The following is a 20012-nucleotide window of genomic DNA, read 5'->3' as shown; positions in this document are numbered from 1 at the left end:
CAGACCTGCTGCATTGTTATAATTCAAGCATTTGATTATATGGAAGAGTATTTCGAAAAATAATCTCGCATTCTGAGAAAGGAAATCATGACATCCATGTACCATATCATATCATATAAATATAGCTAAAAAGTTCAATTTCTACAACTTTATGCAAGTTTTTTGTTGTTGTTTTTTTTCCTAAAATTGTCTCTTTCGATGCTGCATACAAAAATGAATGAAACATCAATTTAAAGAAAGCTACCGATCTGCTGCGCATATAATCATCTTGTCATACTGGAAAATCCAGCCAATCACATTTCAGAAAAAAAAAACACAAGCGTACTAAGCATGCGACATCGGCTGAGTAAGATCTGAGTGCATGGGACTGATGCGGACATGGAAACAGCATCAGAAGTCAAGCTTTATGCCAAAAAGGGGAGTGTAGTGGATGTTGTAATCATTGACAGTGTTTCCTGGTAATGTCGTGGGTGGGGCATAAGACTAAAACTACGGCTATCAGACTCTCGACTGTCAACTTGGTTGACTTGGAAGTTTTCTGAGCCACTTGCTTTAATGGCTGCCTCCGACTGGAAAAAGAAGTGCGAGACCGAATGGAAGCTGAAGGAAAGTGGTATCCCTACGCCTGACACCGTAGACTGGAAATCAGTGTACGATAAGAAGCCGCTTGGGCGCAATTTACTGAAAAACCCTGCCCCTCAAGGTACAGTAGGGCGATCCGTGTTGTTTAAAGACAACATCTTTAGCAGTACGTAATGATTTGAGGCTGAGCAGTCCGAACTTCATTTCATGAATGATTCCGTTTTTGTAAAATAATGAATGTGCTCTGTAGGCAAAGTAGAAATTCTTTAGTCTACTAAAATGTTGGAAGTATTATGACGTGTTTCAGTGCCATAATCTTTGACATACGTTGGGCATACATTAAATAGCATGCTGGTGGTAGAGCTGTTTACCCAGTTCAGTACTGGGCACCGCGTGAGCCTGCCGTGTCAATATCGAGTCCGTAGAAAAAAAAAAAAAAAACATGGGTTAAAGATCTTCGGCCCCACGCTGGAAATCCGGCGTGCAGAGATTTTATCTCAGGCACTAAATTATTACTAGCGTATACGGGTCCGGGATCTGATATTACCAGACCGGGACGCAATTTTATTAAAACCAATCACTGACGTGGTGTTTTTACCAATGGTAGCCTGTTTAGGCGACGTACTGTCAAGAAAAGCACTGTTCTTATCCAATGGGCAACTAGTTTCAACTTTATGTGACGCTTGCCAGGAAGTATTTGCGGGTAGCCTACTGTATCAGCTGATTACTGCACAATAGGCTAGCATGCATTCAAATACATGGAGTATGGAAACGAAACTTTTGAAGATTGGCGCAGACACAAGCGCAATAGAACGGGGGGTGAAAATAAATGGCAATAGGCTCGGTTAGATGAAAACGGTAATGACGGACAAACGTTCGGCGTAGGGCCTGTGTTGTCACAAATTAAACGAGCCCGGGAGCTGCTTTGCACCGTGTGTTCGAAACAAATACAGTATGGGACGAGCGGCAAAAGGTATTGTCTCGGCATGATACAGATCCCTCACACAAAGCAGCTGTTCGGGCTCCTTGTTATACTGTACGTCAACGTTGCCGGGAGCTGTGGCCACTGTAGCTGCGGCCATTTCATCCATCCAAGACTGCGTGTGCAATCATAAAGTCAGCATTTATAGCGGAACATGACCTGTCTTTCAGGATAGCGCCAGCGCTAGCTGACCTGTGCAAAACATTACAGGACAAAACTGCACTCTCCAAACTTAGCTTGTCAAATACACAGGTCAGCTACCTATCCACTCACGACAATGCCTGTCACATTAGGCAATGGTTAGCGCACAAGCTGTCAAAACAGATGTTTTCACAGAACGTTGACGAGTCCACAAACTGCAACATGGACAGAATTTTCAATGTATTGGTCCGATTCTATGATCGTGACTTGGACAGAGTTGTAACACAGCATCTTGGTACTCGACGAACTTTTATTGAAGTTGCAGTTTTCATTAGCATTTAAGAAAAGCTTTAAGCCCTGAAAAAATAAAGCAGACAAAGTCCAACAATGTCTGAAAAACAGATGAACTGCGTTTCTTAATATGTGTGTGTCTGTAAGTGCAAAGTAAGCGCGAGAGTAATTGCAGGGCGTGTGGAATGACAGGTAAAGCGCCGTGCTGATGAAGTGCATCTCTGTTCTTCTCAGGTGTGAGCCATGAAACCCCTCCTCCTCAGCACCAGGGCGGCGGGATGTTCGGAGCTGAACCGCCTCGCTCGGAACCAGAGGGTTAGAGGCTGTTGCTCTTCTTTTATCTGTGTAAAGCACGGGGGTCATGCGGCCCCTCAGAGCCTAATATCTATCTATCCAACATCTGTTTACGAATTATGATTGAAAACGTGTTGATGGTTTCTGCGAAGTAAGCAGAGTGCTATTACAATGTGGAGTAACATGAGGGCGCTCTAGAGCAAAGTGCCTTCAGATTATACCGGTCATCTCACCAGAAGTATGACACGTGCAGAAATGCAACGTAGTTGGCAGAACAACCATACTGTCACCTTCCCCTTACGCCAAGAGTGAGAATAAAACGCATACAAGTGAATGTGTGAGTGGATAATAATTAATGGCAATTCTGAGTTCAATCAGTGAATTGGGTATTCCAATTTTACAAACATTTTTACTGTCACGCTTTGGCAATGACGCCAATAAATTCCGACCACTACACTCAGTCGGGTTGACCACCCCTGGAATAGCGCACTCAAATTTCTGTAACTGTATAACTTATAATAGCATATTTCATTCTGTTATCACACATGCATGAACTGGACCTGGTACTGTTTTAAAATGCTTTGTTTCCTGGGCCAACATACTTCTGTTAAATGAGTGTCATTTGGATGCATAATGGGGATATTTAATTTATAATGTCTGCTTCAGTTTTGTAATGGATATTGGATGGATTTGTAAAGTAGTATTACACTGGATAACTTCACAGTTTAGTCCGATTTGATGTGTTAATGTTCTGTCCACTTGTGTTTGTACGTTTGTACTTGAAACGTCTCACAAGATGCATGAAGAATGGTCATTTTTAGAAATGATGTTTGTATGTACAGAATTTCATAACTAATTTGACCAACATAATGTTAGACTCGGGTGTACTAAGTATATGACATACCTTTAAACATTTGCATTATTAATGTAATTAACTCATTTGTATACGTCTGCTTGTTTTTTATACTCCATTGTACTCCTTTGGATTTACTTGTTCCTGCTATATGCTCTAGTATACTCTAGTTAAGCATAATATGGGGAAAGGCCCACGTCTATGAGATGACTGTTTATGAGATTGCTGGATGCAGTGAATCTGTGATTTAGCCAATTACTTTTCCCCTTGCTGGTCAGGTGACTACACTGGCTGGAAGAAAAGCATAGAAGTCCTCCCGTATGATACCAGTGGGATTCCTGAAGGTGTCGTCATCTGCCACCTGCCTCAACACAGGTCCTCTCTTGCTTTGTGAAAGAGGGACAGAAATTCAAGCTCACATCCAGTAATTTTGGACAATTTCAGAGTATTGAAAAGGAATATAAAATAAAAGAAAAAATAATATACTCACACCCACACTGTTTAAATGCTCCCCAGGTGATTTATTACAGTGAAGAAATGTTTCAGTGACAACCTGACAAAGATAGTTTTTGCAAAGTATTGTGTAGGAGCACTTAAACACTGTGTGAATATGTTCTTCTTCTCTTCGGATTGTGAAATGGATTGTGATGGATGGATTGTGTCATATTTAGATATCATGCATGCATATCATTTTGCATGCTGGTATACATGCTGATGTTGCTTCCAAATACATTACACTTTCACAGGAAACCCTTGCACAATAACTTTTGCACAATAAATCAATACTTGCACAGTCATTATGTTTCCTTGATAACCCGATATATCTGGGAGCAGCATCAATGAACGGGGGCCATTTCTGTTTGCGATTGAGAACATTTTTGCTCTGCAGCTGTGGCTATATTAGACATGTGTACATCTTCCCTTACACTGGGATTTATTATGCCATAAATGCAGCAAGGATGATAATTATTATGGTAATTATACAGATGATTATATGGAATGCAGCATTAGCATTGAATCTAAGTTGAATCTAATGTTGTCGGTTCTTAGCTGGTTGTCCCTGGAGCAGCAGGTGGACCTGAAAGAAGAGGGGATGTGGGATGAACTTCTGGATCAGTACCAGCCAGATATTACCATCCAGGACTGGTAATCCTTCTCTTTGCATCTCCCTCTCCACCCTTCTTGCACCAGTTTAAATCCTGTCTCTGGCAGAATATCACCACTCCTCCATTACAACCTTAAATCATGCCACTGCTTGAACATCACCACTCTTCTATATCGGTTTTCATCCTGTTTCTATTAGAGTATTGTAGTAGCATGGAGTGTTACAGGCTTGGATTAGTCTACAGATGCCTGCTTTTGCTAATCTCAGTGGACTAGACAAGTGCAGGAGCACATCTCAGTTAGAGTTAGCACCTACATTATCTCCAGTCTTACCTCCCCAGTCCAAAGGCAAAATAAACCTTGGAGCAGCATTTCCCAGCCCTGGTCCAAGGGGCCATAATATGTGCTTTCCTTCCATCTGAGCTCTCTATTCATTAGGTTTAACGGAGCTGTTTGCTGAATACTGATTCTGCTCCGACACCACTTGTGTCCACTTTTCATGATTTGTTACAGATGTGAGTAGTTGGAAATGTATTTTATCTGACACTTGGATATATGTAAGCAGTTTGTAGCAGACTAAACATCAGATGTCAGAGAAGTCAAATAAAGATCAGTGCTTAAATAACAGCTTGATCAAACCTGATTAACAGAGTTCAGATCTGGATGGGAATTGACAGTTGTTGAATGTTAAAAGGAAATTAGGGGCTTGTTTATCTAAATCCAGATACAGTGTATTGACATCACTTACCTATGCCAATATGCCTCTGTTAATACAGCAATGTAGCATTTAAAAAGCATCCCTACTACCAGCACACTTCCCAAGACCCAGGTGGAGCACAGGTGTGTCTGTCTCCTGTGCAGGTATGAGGAGAGCCAGCTACACAAGTTCATCTACCAGCTGCAGGTGAAGCTGGTGGGGGCCGATGGACAAACTGTTATCCAGGAGTACAGCTTTAACCCTGAGGAGGACATCAATTCCTTCTCACACACATGGAAGGAGGTAAGGCATTCATTCATTCATTCCTGTGTTTATTTCATTCATTCACCAGAAATCAAGTAATTCAGTCATTTGTTATTAATTTGTTAGTTCATTCATTCATTCATTTGTGCATTCATAATTCTCAAGTGCATTGCAGTATGCATACGGTACAGTACGTTAACACCTGACAGTCATATAAAGTAGTTCATTCATTCATGTCTCACCAGTGCATGGTAGTTAAAAAGGTGACCCGAATAGCTGAATCAATAATGTTATGACAATGCTGCTTGATAACAACAGCACTGAAATATTACAAGGACATGATTTGTCTGCTGGGAACTCTTAAAATGCAGTGCACTCATTTTGGGGGTAATCCTTACCATGTATAATCCTTACCTTTGTAATGTGTGTGCAGGTGTCCCATGTTTTTTCCGGCTATGGGCCTGGCGTACGGTATGTTCGCTTCTTCCATAAGGTGAAAAACATGCAAATGATTGACTTCCGTTCCACGCTGGTGACAGACAGCGCCGTCATTGTCAGCACAACCAGGTCCACACCAAAGTGATCGCAGCCGTGGAGACCATAAGATGTGGATTAATATCAGATATGAATTTACACCAAAGAATACATTGCCTTCTGTACCAAAGTGTCCACTTGTCCGTACTTTTTAAACTAATGCATGAGATTAACTGTAATACTTACTACACTCCTTGAACACTGAATACTTGACATACATTAAAACATTTGACAAAAGTAATGCTTCCTGGTGCTCCTTCCATTTTATCCCTGCTTTGTACATTCTCTCTACCTTGTTTTATTTGGAAGCTTACTTGTGTAAATTTTTCATGGCATACATGTCATGCAAAATAAATGATCTGATCAGGTCATAAAATATAGCTCATTAGTTAGTCATGTATAAACTTAATTACTGGTGGAGGTACCAGTAAGTATACTATAGTCCTCTGACATACTCACCTGTGGCCATTGGCTGTTTTACATGGCAGAAGGACAACAGTAATTGGAGGATCGGCTCATCACTCACCAATGACAGTTAAGCTACTTTCAGCTACCAGGATGCTATGATGTAGCGGAGAGACAAGGAACCCTGGCCAATAAGCTAACACTGTGGATGTCTATTCACGTCTGGGTAATGGCGTGATCTAGGGGGCACTCAGGGGCCCCAACAAATGAACTCACTTTCAAATTCTACAGATGTGACTGATATGAAAAACAGAACCAAAACCACTGACTGACTTAAACAGTAATTTTATTTTAACCCCTAACCAAGCACCACTTGTCTTTGTGGCCGGAATCAGTGCATCTTACTGCGAAAGCTTGAAAGAATCAAAGTTCATACACACAGGTGACAGTCAAAGAAGCAGTCAGTTACAACACCGGCATTCACAACATAAAATGTTTCTGTTGTTGGTCATGATTTATTATTCTGAGCATGAGAATGTTTTATTGCATCATCACTGTCTCTTAAAAAAACAGAATTAGATCTGCTTACCGTAGGACTTTATGGTCATTTCATTAGCTCTTCTGTACAGTTTGGTAATGGTTGACAGTGTTAAAAACAGTGAAACTGGTAAGGATTTTGGCACACATTTAAAATGAATTGCATCACCTCCTTAAATAGGTTTTCTTTTTTGCTTTCTTTTTCAAATGAAAGTTTCAGCTTTCTTTCCTGCAGGAGTAATAGTGCAAAAGTATTTTGCAGGGGTGGCTGCATCTGTGTCCACAGAGATGTGGGCAAGGCCGATTTTATGTGCGTTGCACAGGAACACTTAGCTTGCAGCTATTTTTTCCAAGTCCCCTAGTGCACCACAGGAAAGCAAACTGACTGGGGAACAGGTACTTGGTGATCCACTAGAGCAGCGTTTCCCAACCCTGCTCCTGGAGGCACACTGTCCTGCATGTTTTAGATCTCTCCCTGCTCCAAAACAGCTGATTCAAGTGATCAACTCGTTATGAACTCCTGAAGCTGCTTAATAACAAACTGATCATTTGAATCAGCTGTGCTGGAGCAGGGAGAGATCTAAAACATGCAGGGCAGGGGGTACTCCAGGAGAGGGTTGAGAAACACTGCACTAGAGGACACTGATGGGCGAGTATGATGTAAAACCTGGCAGAATGCAGCTCATTATGTTCCACCCTTTCCAGACTCCTGGTCATGTATTTGGTTACAATGCAGCCCAGGCTAGAACGTGTGGTGCCACCCATCTTCCTCTGGAGGGTGCACTGTTCGCTCACCCAAATACATCACATAAATTATACTCAAAACCAACCCTGGGCAAGACATGTCTTTAATGTCAGAGCCATAGTCTTTGGTACATCATAATAAAATGAACACTACACTGTATCCTGCAGCATATTTGCAATATGAGGAACAAGAGGGGGTGATGATATGACACTGTAACCACACTACAACACAGCCTGCTCAATGCAATACTAGTGTGTGTGTTTACGTCTCATGATATGGTACATGTCTGAAGTGGAGAAAAAACGTCTGGAAGATTCTGTCACAAAGACAACACAGGCTTTCAAAGATCGGAGCAACTGAGCTACTGCAAAGTGGGTGTGTGTGTCAATGTCAGATGCCAACAAAGAGAATCCAAAATGCACAGGTCTTAAAGAGACGCTACGTGTTTGCTTTAATGGACATGACATAGTTTCAAGAGCTCTATCACACAGGGACACAACTTCTTCAGGATCCCTATTCGCAGACATTCAAGGTAACTGTGTCACTATGTACAATAAAGGAATTTAATATATTAAATCTTTTTTCTCTCTCTCCTCAGTCTCATTATTCTTCATACATCTAGTCCTCTGTATTTATACAGTATTTGGAATATGTACAATATAAATTACTGCAGTCTTAATTTAAAATAAATAAAATACAACAGTCGTGGCTTTCATTTTGTAGCGTTTCAGGAAATGAGGTGGTCTTCTCCAAGGCTCACGGGAAAGAGTGGAAGTCCGTTTTTATTTGTCGTCTTTCCTGGAGCAAGAGAGGTGACGTGGTGCAAAAGGGCGTCCCCCGAAGTAACGGGCCGAATCCCCAAATCTGGCTTTGGTGAGTGAAGAGGGGGGAAGCAGTTCTGCCCCGGCTATACCACCGTGCCACTGGGAGAACTCCCATTCTGTGCTGTCAGATTCTGGAGAGGGACAAAGAAGGAAGGGGGGATGGATGGAGGAGCGTTGCATTACATTTACGCTTTGTCATTTAGCAAGTGCTAATGGAGTTGCACAGACGATAGGACATATATTACATGACAGACCACACTTGAACATGCATCAATCCATCACACAGCGCTGTGATAACTAGTGCTCTGAATATAACACTCCATCGAATGAACACAGGAGGAGTAAAAAAATTAGGTCATCTGAGAAAAGAAATCCTTAGCTGCTCTAACAGGTTTACAAATACCTGTAACTAAGTGCTCATTCTTCACATGCATGTAACATTTCCACTCATATTCCCAGGACTTTCTCTTCATAGCTTTTGCAACAGATCAGGGGATATTTTTTCAGCTTTTCCCCAATCAGTCTCACTGGGATTTTCTCCTGCCCCAACACCCCCTCCCCTTGTAAAGCACTGTGACAATCGGACTGTAAAGGGCAATATATCAAACAAAGGTTGACTGATACGCTATTGGAAGGGATGCTTTATGTCACAACAACACCTGCACGCTACAATTTTTTCTCGATGTAAGCAGATGCCTCCTCCCTGGAACAGCTTATTGGTCGGGCTGGGCTGGCATTCGGGTGAGGACTCACCGATTTGCCAGGCCGGGCCCAGGTGCAAATGAAGCCCTCCTGGCAGGCGGTGATGATGCAGTCACTCATGAACATGAGCACGGTGAGCCGCTCGTGGGCGATCTTCTTGCAAACGAGGGGCTCGAGCAGGGGCACGTCGGTCATGCGCGGGCACAGCGTGGTGCCCAGCACCTTGGCGGCATCCAGCCGGCTGCTGCCGCCCCCCCGCGGTGCTGCCACGTTGATCTTGTCATTGCTCTTGCTGATGTTGCCCAGGCTATGGTAGCGCTTGTGCTCCTTCTCCGCCGCGGCCGATTTGTCCGACTTCCTCTCCTGCAGGGAGAGGGTGGCAAAGCGCCCGATGCTGAATGGTGCACCCCCTCCACCAGACCCGCTCCCACCCCCTTCTGTGGCGCTGGGGCTCTTGGAGGCGTTGGCCACGGCAGGGTGGGGGAGGGAGTTGGACCGAGACAGGGACCGGGGCAGGGGTGGTGGCTGGGCTGGATGGGCGTGGTGGCAGCCGTGGCCAGAGGCAGAGCCCTCTGTGGCCACGCCCCCCAGGTTGCTGGCCCCGCTGCCCGAGGGCGGGATGAGGGTGTTGGTGAGGGTGCGGGCGCGGGAGAGGGGCAGCCGGGGGTACAGCACGTCGTCCGTCAGGTCCCACAGGCAGAACTGGGTGTCCTGCCCCACCGAGCCAAACCGGTAGGTGACGGAGGGTGCCCCGCCCTTGGAGCTGTGCCGGGACAGGCGCGACAGGGTGCTGCTGGTGCGCACCCGGCCAAAGTGCAGCGCCTCCTGCAGGTCCTCCTCACTGCCGCTCAGCTCCATGGGCTCCTCGTCCTCCAGGCTGGTGGTGAAGGGGTCAAAGGCCACCACGTTCACCCACGACTTGTGCCCGTGCCCCCGGGCGATGACCCGGCTCTCCGAGAAGGACCACACGGTCACCAGGTCGTCCTCACCGCCTGTGGCCAGGTACTTGCCATCGGGGCTCCAGGAGACACAGAGCAGGCCACCGAAGTAGCTCTTCATCACGCCCTGCAGCTCCATGGAGTCGAAGTGGAAGACACGCAGGCAGCCGTCCTGGCCCACGCAGGCCAGGTGCGTGCCATCGGGCGAGAAGGCGAACTCGTTGAGCCCACCCTCGCCCACAGTCCAGCGCAGCAGCGGGTTGCGGGGCGTCTTGGTCTTGCAGGCGTAGACGGCGAAGCCCTCACCCTGGCGGAGCAGAGAGTACTGCGGTGCCGTTGTGCCGCAGGTGTGCTCCACGTTGTACAGGTAGAGGTGTCCACTGCCATGCGATGCCAGGAACAGGTTCTCTGACTTAGGAAGCCACTTGAGGCAGGTCACCTTGGACTTGTCTATCAACCTCTGGGTGAAGGACACAGGAAGACAAAAACAGGGGTATACACCTACATTTAGCCATTTAGCAAAACAACGCCTAATAAGTTTACACTTACATTTAGTCATTTAACAGGTATACTAAATCTAATGACCTAATAACATCACAGGAGTAATGGAACATGACAGACCACATCTAAACTTGTGTCAGTGTCATAACAACCAGTGCTAACAAATATAGAATACACAAGGGCTAAAATAATTTCTCAAGTGAAGTACAACATACCTTACAGTAATACAGTAGTTAAAAGCTGCTGGGTTTGCAGCTTTGAACATTAATATGAAGCTCTGGAACTCTGAGAGTAAAACCATAGTAGTACCTGCAGTCGGATGGTCCCAAAATTCCAAACCTGAAAGTCAAGCTAGCATTTATATATCAGTAATAGCATTCGTAATAGCAACATGCTACCTAGCTCGTTTGCATTGTCCCCGAGAAACCACATGTCAGAAACTGATTTGTACCTTGTGATTAATGGACAAGTCAGTCTATTTATTTATTATTCATTTGACATATGGAGGACATGAAATTGGATTCTTTTCTACTTTAAACAACTGCAGCTCAGCTGGAAACTGCATTCTAAACATTGGAACACGTTCCAATCCTCGACAGGCCACAGCCCCAGGGACAATGCAAATGACATGCCAAACCAGGAAGAGAAGACAGCAGAGTGCCAGCTAAAACATGACCAGTATCCCTGCGACACTTCTTGGATTCCACAGAAAACTCAACGCATGACAAGCTTCATGAAGCACTGGTACCACTATAAACTTAATGAAGACAAGCCAGCCCATAGCAGGAATTAGCAAAGGCCACACTTCTATACTGCCAAAAAAAAGAGATGTATTTTGGGTTTCTGTAGAAGTAATGGGCAGCCATGTATGTCCATACAATAACTGGAATTTTGAAATGACACTGGAGGTTTCCAGTTTTCCATAAAAACTACCAGAAACTTTAAGTAGGTAGGAAACAGTTTCACCATGAGTGATACATTTATCACGATTCATTTGGATTTAGTAGTAACTGATTTCAACTATACGACTTGATCAAGATCAGTGAGATGTCTAGGTATCCATGGTGGCCACTGGTTGCTCTGGGGACAATTCCAATTTCCAGCCAGAATCTATATTTAGAGCAGAGATTGCAAAAACCTAAGAGAACAGGTGACCCAAGCTCTCCTCCGATCAGTGACTAAATGACTCTTGAAGCGGGAGGGAAAAGGCACAACTGTGGCTAACATCTATATAGCCATAGGTGCATGTGTGCACTCACAAACAAACACACACACACACACACACACACACACACACACACACAACACACACACCTCCTCGTTGAAGAGCTTGCTGGTCTCTTTCTTGATGGGGTCCAGGTACTGCACCTGTCCGGCGGAGAAGCCAACGATGAGCGAGACACTGTCGGCCGTGGCCGAGTACTGGTTGAAGTCGTGGCAGGTGGGCTGGGTGCCTTTGTAAATACGCTTGTCGATCGGTTTGCTGAGGTCCAGGGCCTGCAGACACAATGCTTGTGTTTTTGCATGACACAAACACACCACAAACTGTGTTCATGGGGGGCGGGGTGGGGGATGGGATCCAGTCGGAAGGCACCATGTGATCTGTGCCAAAACAGATTTGGCACATTGGTTAAATCAGTAAAAATTGGACTGATTGCAGTTCTGTGGTAGAGTCAAAAACTACTGCCAGCTGATCCAATTTAGTAATACAACTGACACTATCGTGGGAGTAGTACAAATACATAGCAAAGAGGGGATAAGCGGGAAACTACCATACAGGTCAGTTGCTAAATGGCTGACAACAAATACTGTGTTTGGGTCAATTCAAAGCTATTAGAAACAGGTTTACAGAGACTCTGTTGTGACTGCAGTTGTGGAGGGATTATTAAAATGCTTCTCTTCCAGGGCAGTCCACCTCAGACTAAGCACACACTTTCAAAGAATGTCAGCAAAGCCGCAAGTGTCCTTTCCGTTATGCAATACATTCAAGATGAAATCGTAGAACAAACATGTTGGACAAAAGCCAATCCACAAAACAATCACGGGAAAAAATAAGACAGACATTCATCTTCTAATGCCATGACAAGCCTGGCCCCTTCTTTTACAGACCTACCTGCTGCAGAACAGCATTCCTTATAGTAGAGAGCATTGCACCTAGACAGTTTTGCAGTGAAATCTGCATCAGCCTATCAGCCATCAATGATACTATGAGAAGCAGCGCTCGAGGAAGTGGACTTCAAACCAGAGATCTGCAGATTTCAAATTTTAGGTTGTGCGTTGCTGTTTCATGCTTGAGTCTAAGAACTACAGCTGCTTCAGTAAACCTTCAGCTGTTTGTACGGACAACGTGCAAGATGCAACTCAGAGCAAATTATAACAGCAGAAGCATTTTTGCAACTTACATGACTTTCTACTCACGGCGTGTGAGTGAACTAATTAATTAATGAACTAATTACTATCAAATAAAAGAAGAGCCGCACTTTACGGCCTGACCATAGCAGTTTGTTAAGCGACTTCGTCATGAGATTCAATCCGATGAAAAAGTGCATACAATCTCTGCGCAGAGACACGACCCAATAATACCAAGCTAGTAAGCGGCATTAAAAATGGTGTAAAGGTAGCTGGCTAGCTAAAACACACAAGACAGTAGCTCGCTACGGCACCAGTCTACGATTGTTTACTATGTCGGCGAACAACCTAACATAGCTAAGTAGCTAAGTAATCTTGTGTATTCGCTCAGCAAACTGCTCTGTGTAAAGCTAAAGCTGATATAGCTAGCAGGCTAGTAAACAAGAAGATCTAATTCAGATCATAGGGCATCGTCTGTTGCCACCATCTTCATATTACCTTCTTGATGTTGGTGTAGGTATAGAAATAAAGTTCCCTGCCGATATTGAAACACACTCGCTCCGATTCCTCGCTTGGGTCTTCAGGCTTAAGTTTTACCATAGAGATCCGGACAGGGGGCAAGAAGCCGGTCTGGGAAGAGGAGGCGGCTGCGGCAGTGGAGGCTGCTCCGGGCCCCAGAATCGGAGCTGCTCCGCCACCTCCGGGAATCGAACCAGGTCCTGCCCCAGGACCCACGGCTGCGTTTGTGGAGGGTCCCCGGGGTACCCCGCCCCGCTGTTGCGAATCCGAAAGGGTTATCAGTTTGTAAAAACCCTCCCTTGTCCGGAACTGGGATTTAATCTCATTGATATCCTTCAATGCGCCTCCATCACCGGCCATCTTTAGTAGCTACAAACAAGCCGCACAGGAAACCGAGACCCTGAACTGGAAATAATAATAAAAACTACAATGAAAATGGGGCCGCTTAGCATCTTTGTGCTCACAGTACTTAACCCCAACAGCCAGGCAACACACTGATCTCCAACACTTGCTTGGCAACTTCTACTTTTTGCCTACGAGAGCGAACTTTCGGATGTCCTACTAGTCTGTGCAAAAAATACATGTTCTCCAGACACTTCCGTCCACTGGAGCTGCGTAGGCGTGGTCAGAGTGCGCATACGCTGTGCGATGGTACTAGCTGTGTTTTTCGCACTTGACCGAAAAATACTGCTTTCCTGAATGGGTTCCTACGTTTTTGCGTCACGGTCCTACAGAGCACCGGTCGTCAGACACAGTGACCGAGGGCGCGTAAAAATGCAATAAATTAAAATGCATAAATAAATCAATGAAACTCGGTTATTGAGTTACTCCGGCCACAGGTCAATTGGTGACGCGACTGCTGCGTGATAAAACGTAGGTTATGCACTCTCTAGCCAAATCAGAAATGTGTTTGATTTGTGAGCAAGTATTCACAGACTAAAATGCTTTGTAGGGGACACGCCTTCCGTACTGGCAATCACGTCAGACATGTAACAGGATATCAAATAATTTTACTAATAAAAGTAATAAAGATATCATGTGATGACGTGTTGTTGCTACAAAACCTGTTCTGGCGTTGTGGCAAATCACTATGTGTAAATTCACTATGTGAAATCATGGTTATATAAGCACCTGAGCAATTTTATTGTTAGTGATATGGACAGAGGAAAAATGTCATATCCAGATTAGCATTGTGTCGATTACATCCCATAAACAGGGTTCAAGCATGACTATGTTCAGAATAATTGATGTATGTTGCCAAATGTATTTCTTTCAGTGATTGCAATTTACTATTTTACATTATATGTGGACCAAATGGATCCATATGGGAAAAACACAGAGATTAACTGCTCATGACTGAGGGGTGTCATTTTTCCTTGAATAAAAAAAAATAGAAGCATTGGTTTCATTCACAATTTGATCCATATTGCATAATTTTCTGTTGACTATGGATGACTATGCAGTAGTCAATGAACTAAAGTAATTTAGTAATTTTCACATCACTTCTTGTTGAATGGCATTGGCTTTTGGTCAACATGTGGGCTGATTTGAAGGTGAGTGACCACAGGCATACACATTCACCGTGTACAATGAGTATGTCCCAGTTTCAAAGGGGTGACAATGGAATGAATACTATCAATTCTGGCTGTGGTGCTTCATGCTTCACCAAAAAGGTATGTTCTGTCATTTGTGCATTACAGTGTTAATGGGCAGCAGTCACTACTCTTGAAGACCAAATGTCTGTAAAAGAGTTGACAGTCTATTAATCACACCAACAGTAGGTCAGGTACACATGTAAACACCTAACTTCTGCTACTGTCGACTGGCTATTGGAAGGGGGGCTTGGGCCATGGGCAGGCCAAATGGAAAGGTTCTGTACTGAAACAGACCCCCAGGGGTGGAGTAAGCCATATTCTCCTTAGAGGCAGGGGCCAGCGACACCTGACACTAGCGACTGGTCAAGTAAAGTTTGCTCATTCAGATCATTTGAAGGTTTTGATCATCCAGTGTCACAGGAGGTTTTGCCCTCAGAAGGTGTGGTAAACGAGCGGAACTCATCAAAATTACATTGGCAATTGCTCTGTACAGCACTGTAGTCCCCTAAGATTCTGAGATCGACACCTAGCCAAATAATTTATATTCCACCCTTGAACATAATTGCTACATAATATGCATCTATATTGTTTAATGATACCAAATTTAACCCAAATTTGAATTTATATAATACCTGTATGACTGTACCTTCAGTCATCATCATTTTATCTGAACATCATATCTACTTTTAAAACAGAATATTGCATAATACTGGTTTTCATTAACTATATCTATCCTATACCATAATATCCACATCTGCACAACTCGTCATGAAAATTCCCTGACTATGAACTGTTTCAGCTGAGCTGATAGCAATCAATTGTTAGTTTCTAAGCTTTTTCACATGTCTGGAGGCATTTCAGTGTGCTCTCCCTTTGACAAAGGTCTTCCAATTGAAACATTAGTCTTTAAGTCTTGGTGTTGATGCACTGCAGTTGCGGTGTCCAAGGGTTTCTGTTGAACAATATCTTTGCTTTGAACGTTTTTCCACCCTACCTGCTTAAACTTAGAACTAAATGTTAGAACTTTAGTAGGGAAAGTTACGTTACTTTTGAAGGTGACATTCTTGGGGCAGTAGGGGGCTCTGTTCCCTGCGTACTGACAGAAAACCAGTGTTTTAGATGCAGCATGCTCAGCCCTCTTGTTTAAAGGCAACGTTTGAGGAGATTCTTTGTAAAGAAGCTGGCTGACACTTTTCACAAAAAACAACCAGATGGAACAAAATTTACCAAAGAAATAAATAATGTATTTAGTAGTACAGACCAGACCAAACCAAACCCCCAGCCCAGCCTAGCCTGAGGATAGCCACTGCTGAATTAAATGCCTCCACCCACCTGTATTAAGTAGCCTGATTAGGGCAAGTGTGGCTCACTAACATGGCTGATTCAGACAATCACACAATTACAGACAGCAATTCCAAGTAACCGATTTTAAATTAAGTTGATTGATAAAGTACTACAATTGTTTGTTGCTAAATTAAACATTTAAACATTTGACTCTTGACTTGACTCTTGACTCATAACAACTAATACAACAATCAGACAATTATTTGTTTTTGGGGGGACAGGTTGTCCTTCACAACACCAATCCACCCGCCTGGAAGAGTCAGCATCTGTTTCCTACAAGACTTGCATCAGCCCCAGCATCTGAGAATAATTCTGAGTGCAAACAGGCACATTTGAAATCTGATGGTATACGTGAAAGTGCTCTTAATGTGTTGGATCTATGTGTTAAATCTACTTTTCTTTGTGTTCATGTTTATATATCACATTTGTTTACTATTACATTGCTATATCTTTTCTGTTACAGAGTTAATTTGGTGAGTTAGACTCTTGTTTAAGCTTATCTGCAGTTGAAAATGGATTGCTGTGTGAGGTGTACAGTATTCAGGCATGAGGGATGGGTTTGCACTGGTCGACTTTAAGTTATGTTGATGGAAAGAATCATGTGAGTGGCATTATAATATCACCAAGTTCAGTGACCCACTTCATAGTGGAAGGGGTGGCAGTGGGAACCTTAATTCCTGAAAGGCTGTGATGTTTTCATTTTCTCAGGGTCAAAGATTTCATGACATGTAATTAGCGTCAATGCAGTCTATCAGTCTTAATCAATGAGATTGGTTGAAACAAAACACCAGCTCCAACCTACCATACTCCATAGGGTTAATGTATGTCATACCAAGAAAACTGGTAAAATACATCTAAATTACTTGTGAGAGTTATAAGTGAGAACCACGTGGCTAAAAACCTTAAGATGATTTCACAGAATTTCTGTTTCCATTCAAATTTTCTGTTAAACTCTACTTCTCTGTTATTGTACTGACACTAATCTTCCTGGTGAATGTTACTAGAGTGAAAGTATATATTCAACATAATTCATTACGCTACAATGTATACCACTATTTTTATGATTTTTTTTGCTCATAAGGAAGCTCACTTTGTGGAAATTACTCATACTTGTATAATATTTGTCTATATTATTTGTGGACAGAATTTTAATGGCTGGAATATGAATATTCCTTTCCTCCGTAGTAATGTTTGAACTTTTTAGATAGGTCATATGTGTTAGTCCTGAGCCAACATCCAACTTGAAAGTTGAGTAAGCAGGCCTCAGTTTATTAATTACTTCTGAAGGTCGTCATCATCATATAATTAGTCAATTTTTAACTTAGAACTAATACAGACTTCAACGATTCTAATTTCAAACTACCCCTCAAATTGCAGTTGGATACTACAGGATCATGTCATTAAATAATTGGTGAATAAATCATTTACAATAGAAGGAGGACTTAAACAAAACATGAAACAGTGCAATTGCACTGTGTTCATCTATGTGGCATGCAAGTCCAGCCTGACAGTAATCTACATTGACGCATGGTTAAAGCATGACCTACTTTCTGCAATGTCTGAGCTATGTACATGCTTTGGCTGAACCAATGAAATTCCCATGCCAAAGATATTCAGTTTTTAGGAAACAACTGAACTTCCATCCATAAAATACAGAACTCTATTTATGACTGGTTTGCTCCAGTGGGACACAGTAAAAGGATTACTGAACAATCGTGAGGATTGCAATAACAGGCTGTACAGATTCCTGCAGAATATAATGACTTAAAAAATACAGGGCAGACCACTAATCTACATAACTGTGCTGAATAGAGGAAACATGCCTTTATTTATTACTGTTGCCACCAAAGCCACTATGAGCCTCACAATTCATTGCTTAATTACAGCAGAGGGGAAATGTAACATTTTGAAGTAAAAGAAAAAAAAAACTGACAATGGAAAACAGTTATTTAGGGGTTTATTATTGTTCAATCCCTAATAGTCTAATTATGTTGTTTCAACAACATTGAGTCATACCACCCTATAGGAGTTTCTGTTGTGTCATATATTTCATGTTGAATTTCATATGAACGATTGCATGCTTAAAGTACTTTCATTGGCATCTACGACAGGACTGACATCTGCGTCATGCAAGCCTGATTTTGGTGCCTGTATGACAGCACTTGACCTAAAACTTGCCTGCTGGAATGAAAATAGCGCATTTACAATCTTGGATGCTTCTGATCTTTATAAATAAAACCCAGCTGTGCCTTTTTCTTTCTTTCAAATGAACGGAAAGATTAAACCGAATTTTAAAAGTCTGGATAATGAAATACAGCACCTCAAAATCAGGAGTAATTCTTCCTTTTAAGATTTAATATAACAATCTAACAGAAGTGGTGGACAAGGTCCATTGCATTTTTTTTGACCTGATTGCTTTGAGGCCGAACTGATAAGGACCAACAGTTGTTATGTAAATATTTAACAAAACCGTGAATACCGTACATTAGCTACAAACTGTCTTTGGAAACTCCTGTTGTTTTGCAGTATATACAGACATCTTCGCACTGTGTTTTAACTGTATGATATGTCATAGTCCAAACTCCAACGGCAAAAAAATAACTTTTTAAGAATGACCTGACCGAAAGCTGTCACAAATCGAGGTGGGCGTTGCCGTACTTGCGGCACTGCTCAATCTACTGATGTGTCACTCGGCAGATGAAGGCGTGTTTTTGAACAAGTTGATGGCAAGATAATTTAAGGGTCGAGCTGTTCGAGTGAGAGGGCTCACCTTAGCTTAGAGCTCGTAGGGATGAAACGGGTTTTGATAAAATTATTCCAGTAGGCTAATAAATGGCAAAAATCCCAAACCGTCCAAAAGCAATGAAATCTCCACTATTTGCATCGATTATTTTCAGATGTAGGAGAAGAAATCACACAATTCCTCGTTAACCTCTCAATATTAGATGTTTTCTCTTTATGAAGTTGAGGTCTTAAATGAGACATTGCTTTAAGATGTTTACAGTAAAAAAGAAGAATGTTCAACATAAGAGTTTGTATATGTCGATAATTTGCTATGTCAGGCTGCTCAAATATTTGGCTGCGAATAGACCACTTGGCGTTTGTTTCCTCCCAGCGGGGCAGGTAGCTAGCTAGCTTGTTTGCAGACTCATGAATATTATGCTGTCGTCACATATTCATGATCCATTTGCGCCACATTCTTGCTCAGATCGTACGTGGGAGAGGCGCTACATAGTTCACCTCATTTTTCCCTGGACCATACACACTCCAAGCAAGACTTCAGCTAGCTGTAGCTAGCTAACAAGTAAGCGCACGTACTTTTTAGCAAATTGAGCGCCGAGTGCTGGCAAAGAGAGGCAGCCGCAACGAGATTGAACTTTTTTGTTTTTTGTGAAAACAGCGCATTTTATTGCTGCCGAGATGGTGGATTATCACGCTGCAAATAATCAAAACCAGCAATATTCTTCCGACTCGCAAGCAGACTACATGCAACAGGAAGAGGACTGGGATAGAGACCTGCTTCTGGACCCGGCCTGGGAGAAACAGCAGAGGAAGGTCGGTGTTCAGTAGCGGGACAGTAGGAATTGGGGTAGCTTGCGGGCCCCGGTATCTCAAGTTCACGATTGGCGATACAGAATGTCGCCTAACTGTGACTGTCCCGAGCTACGTAGCTGGTCGTTTTCAGTATTCTCGTTGTCGGTGGCCGGTGGTTGTCTGTAAAACCAGCATTTAGCTAGCTGAAGTGTTCACCCATGACCAAGGGATCATTGTTCAATGTACAGTAGTTAGCAAATTTGCAACTAGGCTACAC

The 20012-nt window shown here is 43.0% G+C and overlaps 3 protein-coding genes across 4 annotated transcripts in view; 2 read left to right on the top strand and 1 right to left on the bottom strand.

The window, feature by feature from the left end:
- The first annotated feature begins 369 nt into the window (after positions 1-369).
- Positions 370-5948, top strand: nccrp1 (P1, F-box associated domain containing). The gene is made up of 6 exons (XM_036524874.1): positions 370-703; positions 2231-2311; positions 3422-3518; positions 4194-4289; positions 5109-5247; positions 5642-5948. Exons 1-6 carry the CDS (start codon positions 556-558, stop codon positions 5789-5791), a joined length of 711 nt encoding a protein of 236 aa, XP_036380767.1. The 5' UTR covers positions 370-555; the 3' UTR covers positions 5792-5948.
- A 2155-nt stretch (positions 5949-8103) lies between these two features.
- LOC118775383 (WD repeat-containing protein 20-like) lies at positions 8104-13837 on the bottom strand. Its single transcript, XM_036525284.1, has 4 exons — positions 13242-13837; positions 11709-11891; positions 9007-10353; positions 8104-8384 (listed from the first exon to the last, which is right to left on the bottom strand). Exons 1-4 carry the CDS (start codon positions 13620-13622, stop codon positions 8337-8339), a joined length of 1959 nt encoding a protein of 652 aa, XP_036381177.1. The 5' UTR covers positions 13623-13837; the 3' UTR covers positions 8104-8336.
- Positions 13838-19356: 5519 nt separating this feature from the next.
- LOC118774113 (alpha-actinin-4-like) overlaps positions 19357-20012 on the top strand; it is a 32660-nt gene continuing 32004 nt past the window's right edge. For both annotated transcript variants that reach the window (XM_036523269.1, XM_036523268.1), the window contains exon 1: positions 19357-19756. In XM_036523269.1, the coding sequence (XP_036379162.1) occupies positions 19622-19756 (135 nt within the window). In that variant the 5' untranslated portion in view covers positions 19357-19621. The remainder of the gene's footprint in view (positions 19757-20012) is intronic.

Source organism: Megalops cyprinoides, chromosome 3 (genome assembly GCF_013368585.1).
Source record: "Megalops cyprinoides isolate fMegCyp1 chromosome 3, fMegCyp1.pri, whole genome shotgun sequence".
Classification (NCBI taxonomy): Eukaryota; Metazoa; Chordata; class Actinopteri; order Elopiformes; family Megalopidae; genus Megalops; species Megalops cyprinoides.
The sequence above is the reverse complement of the archived record's forward strand: the minus strand, read 5'-3'. Positions and strand labels throughout refer to the sequence as shown.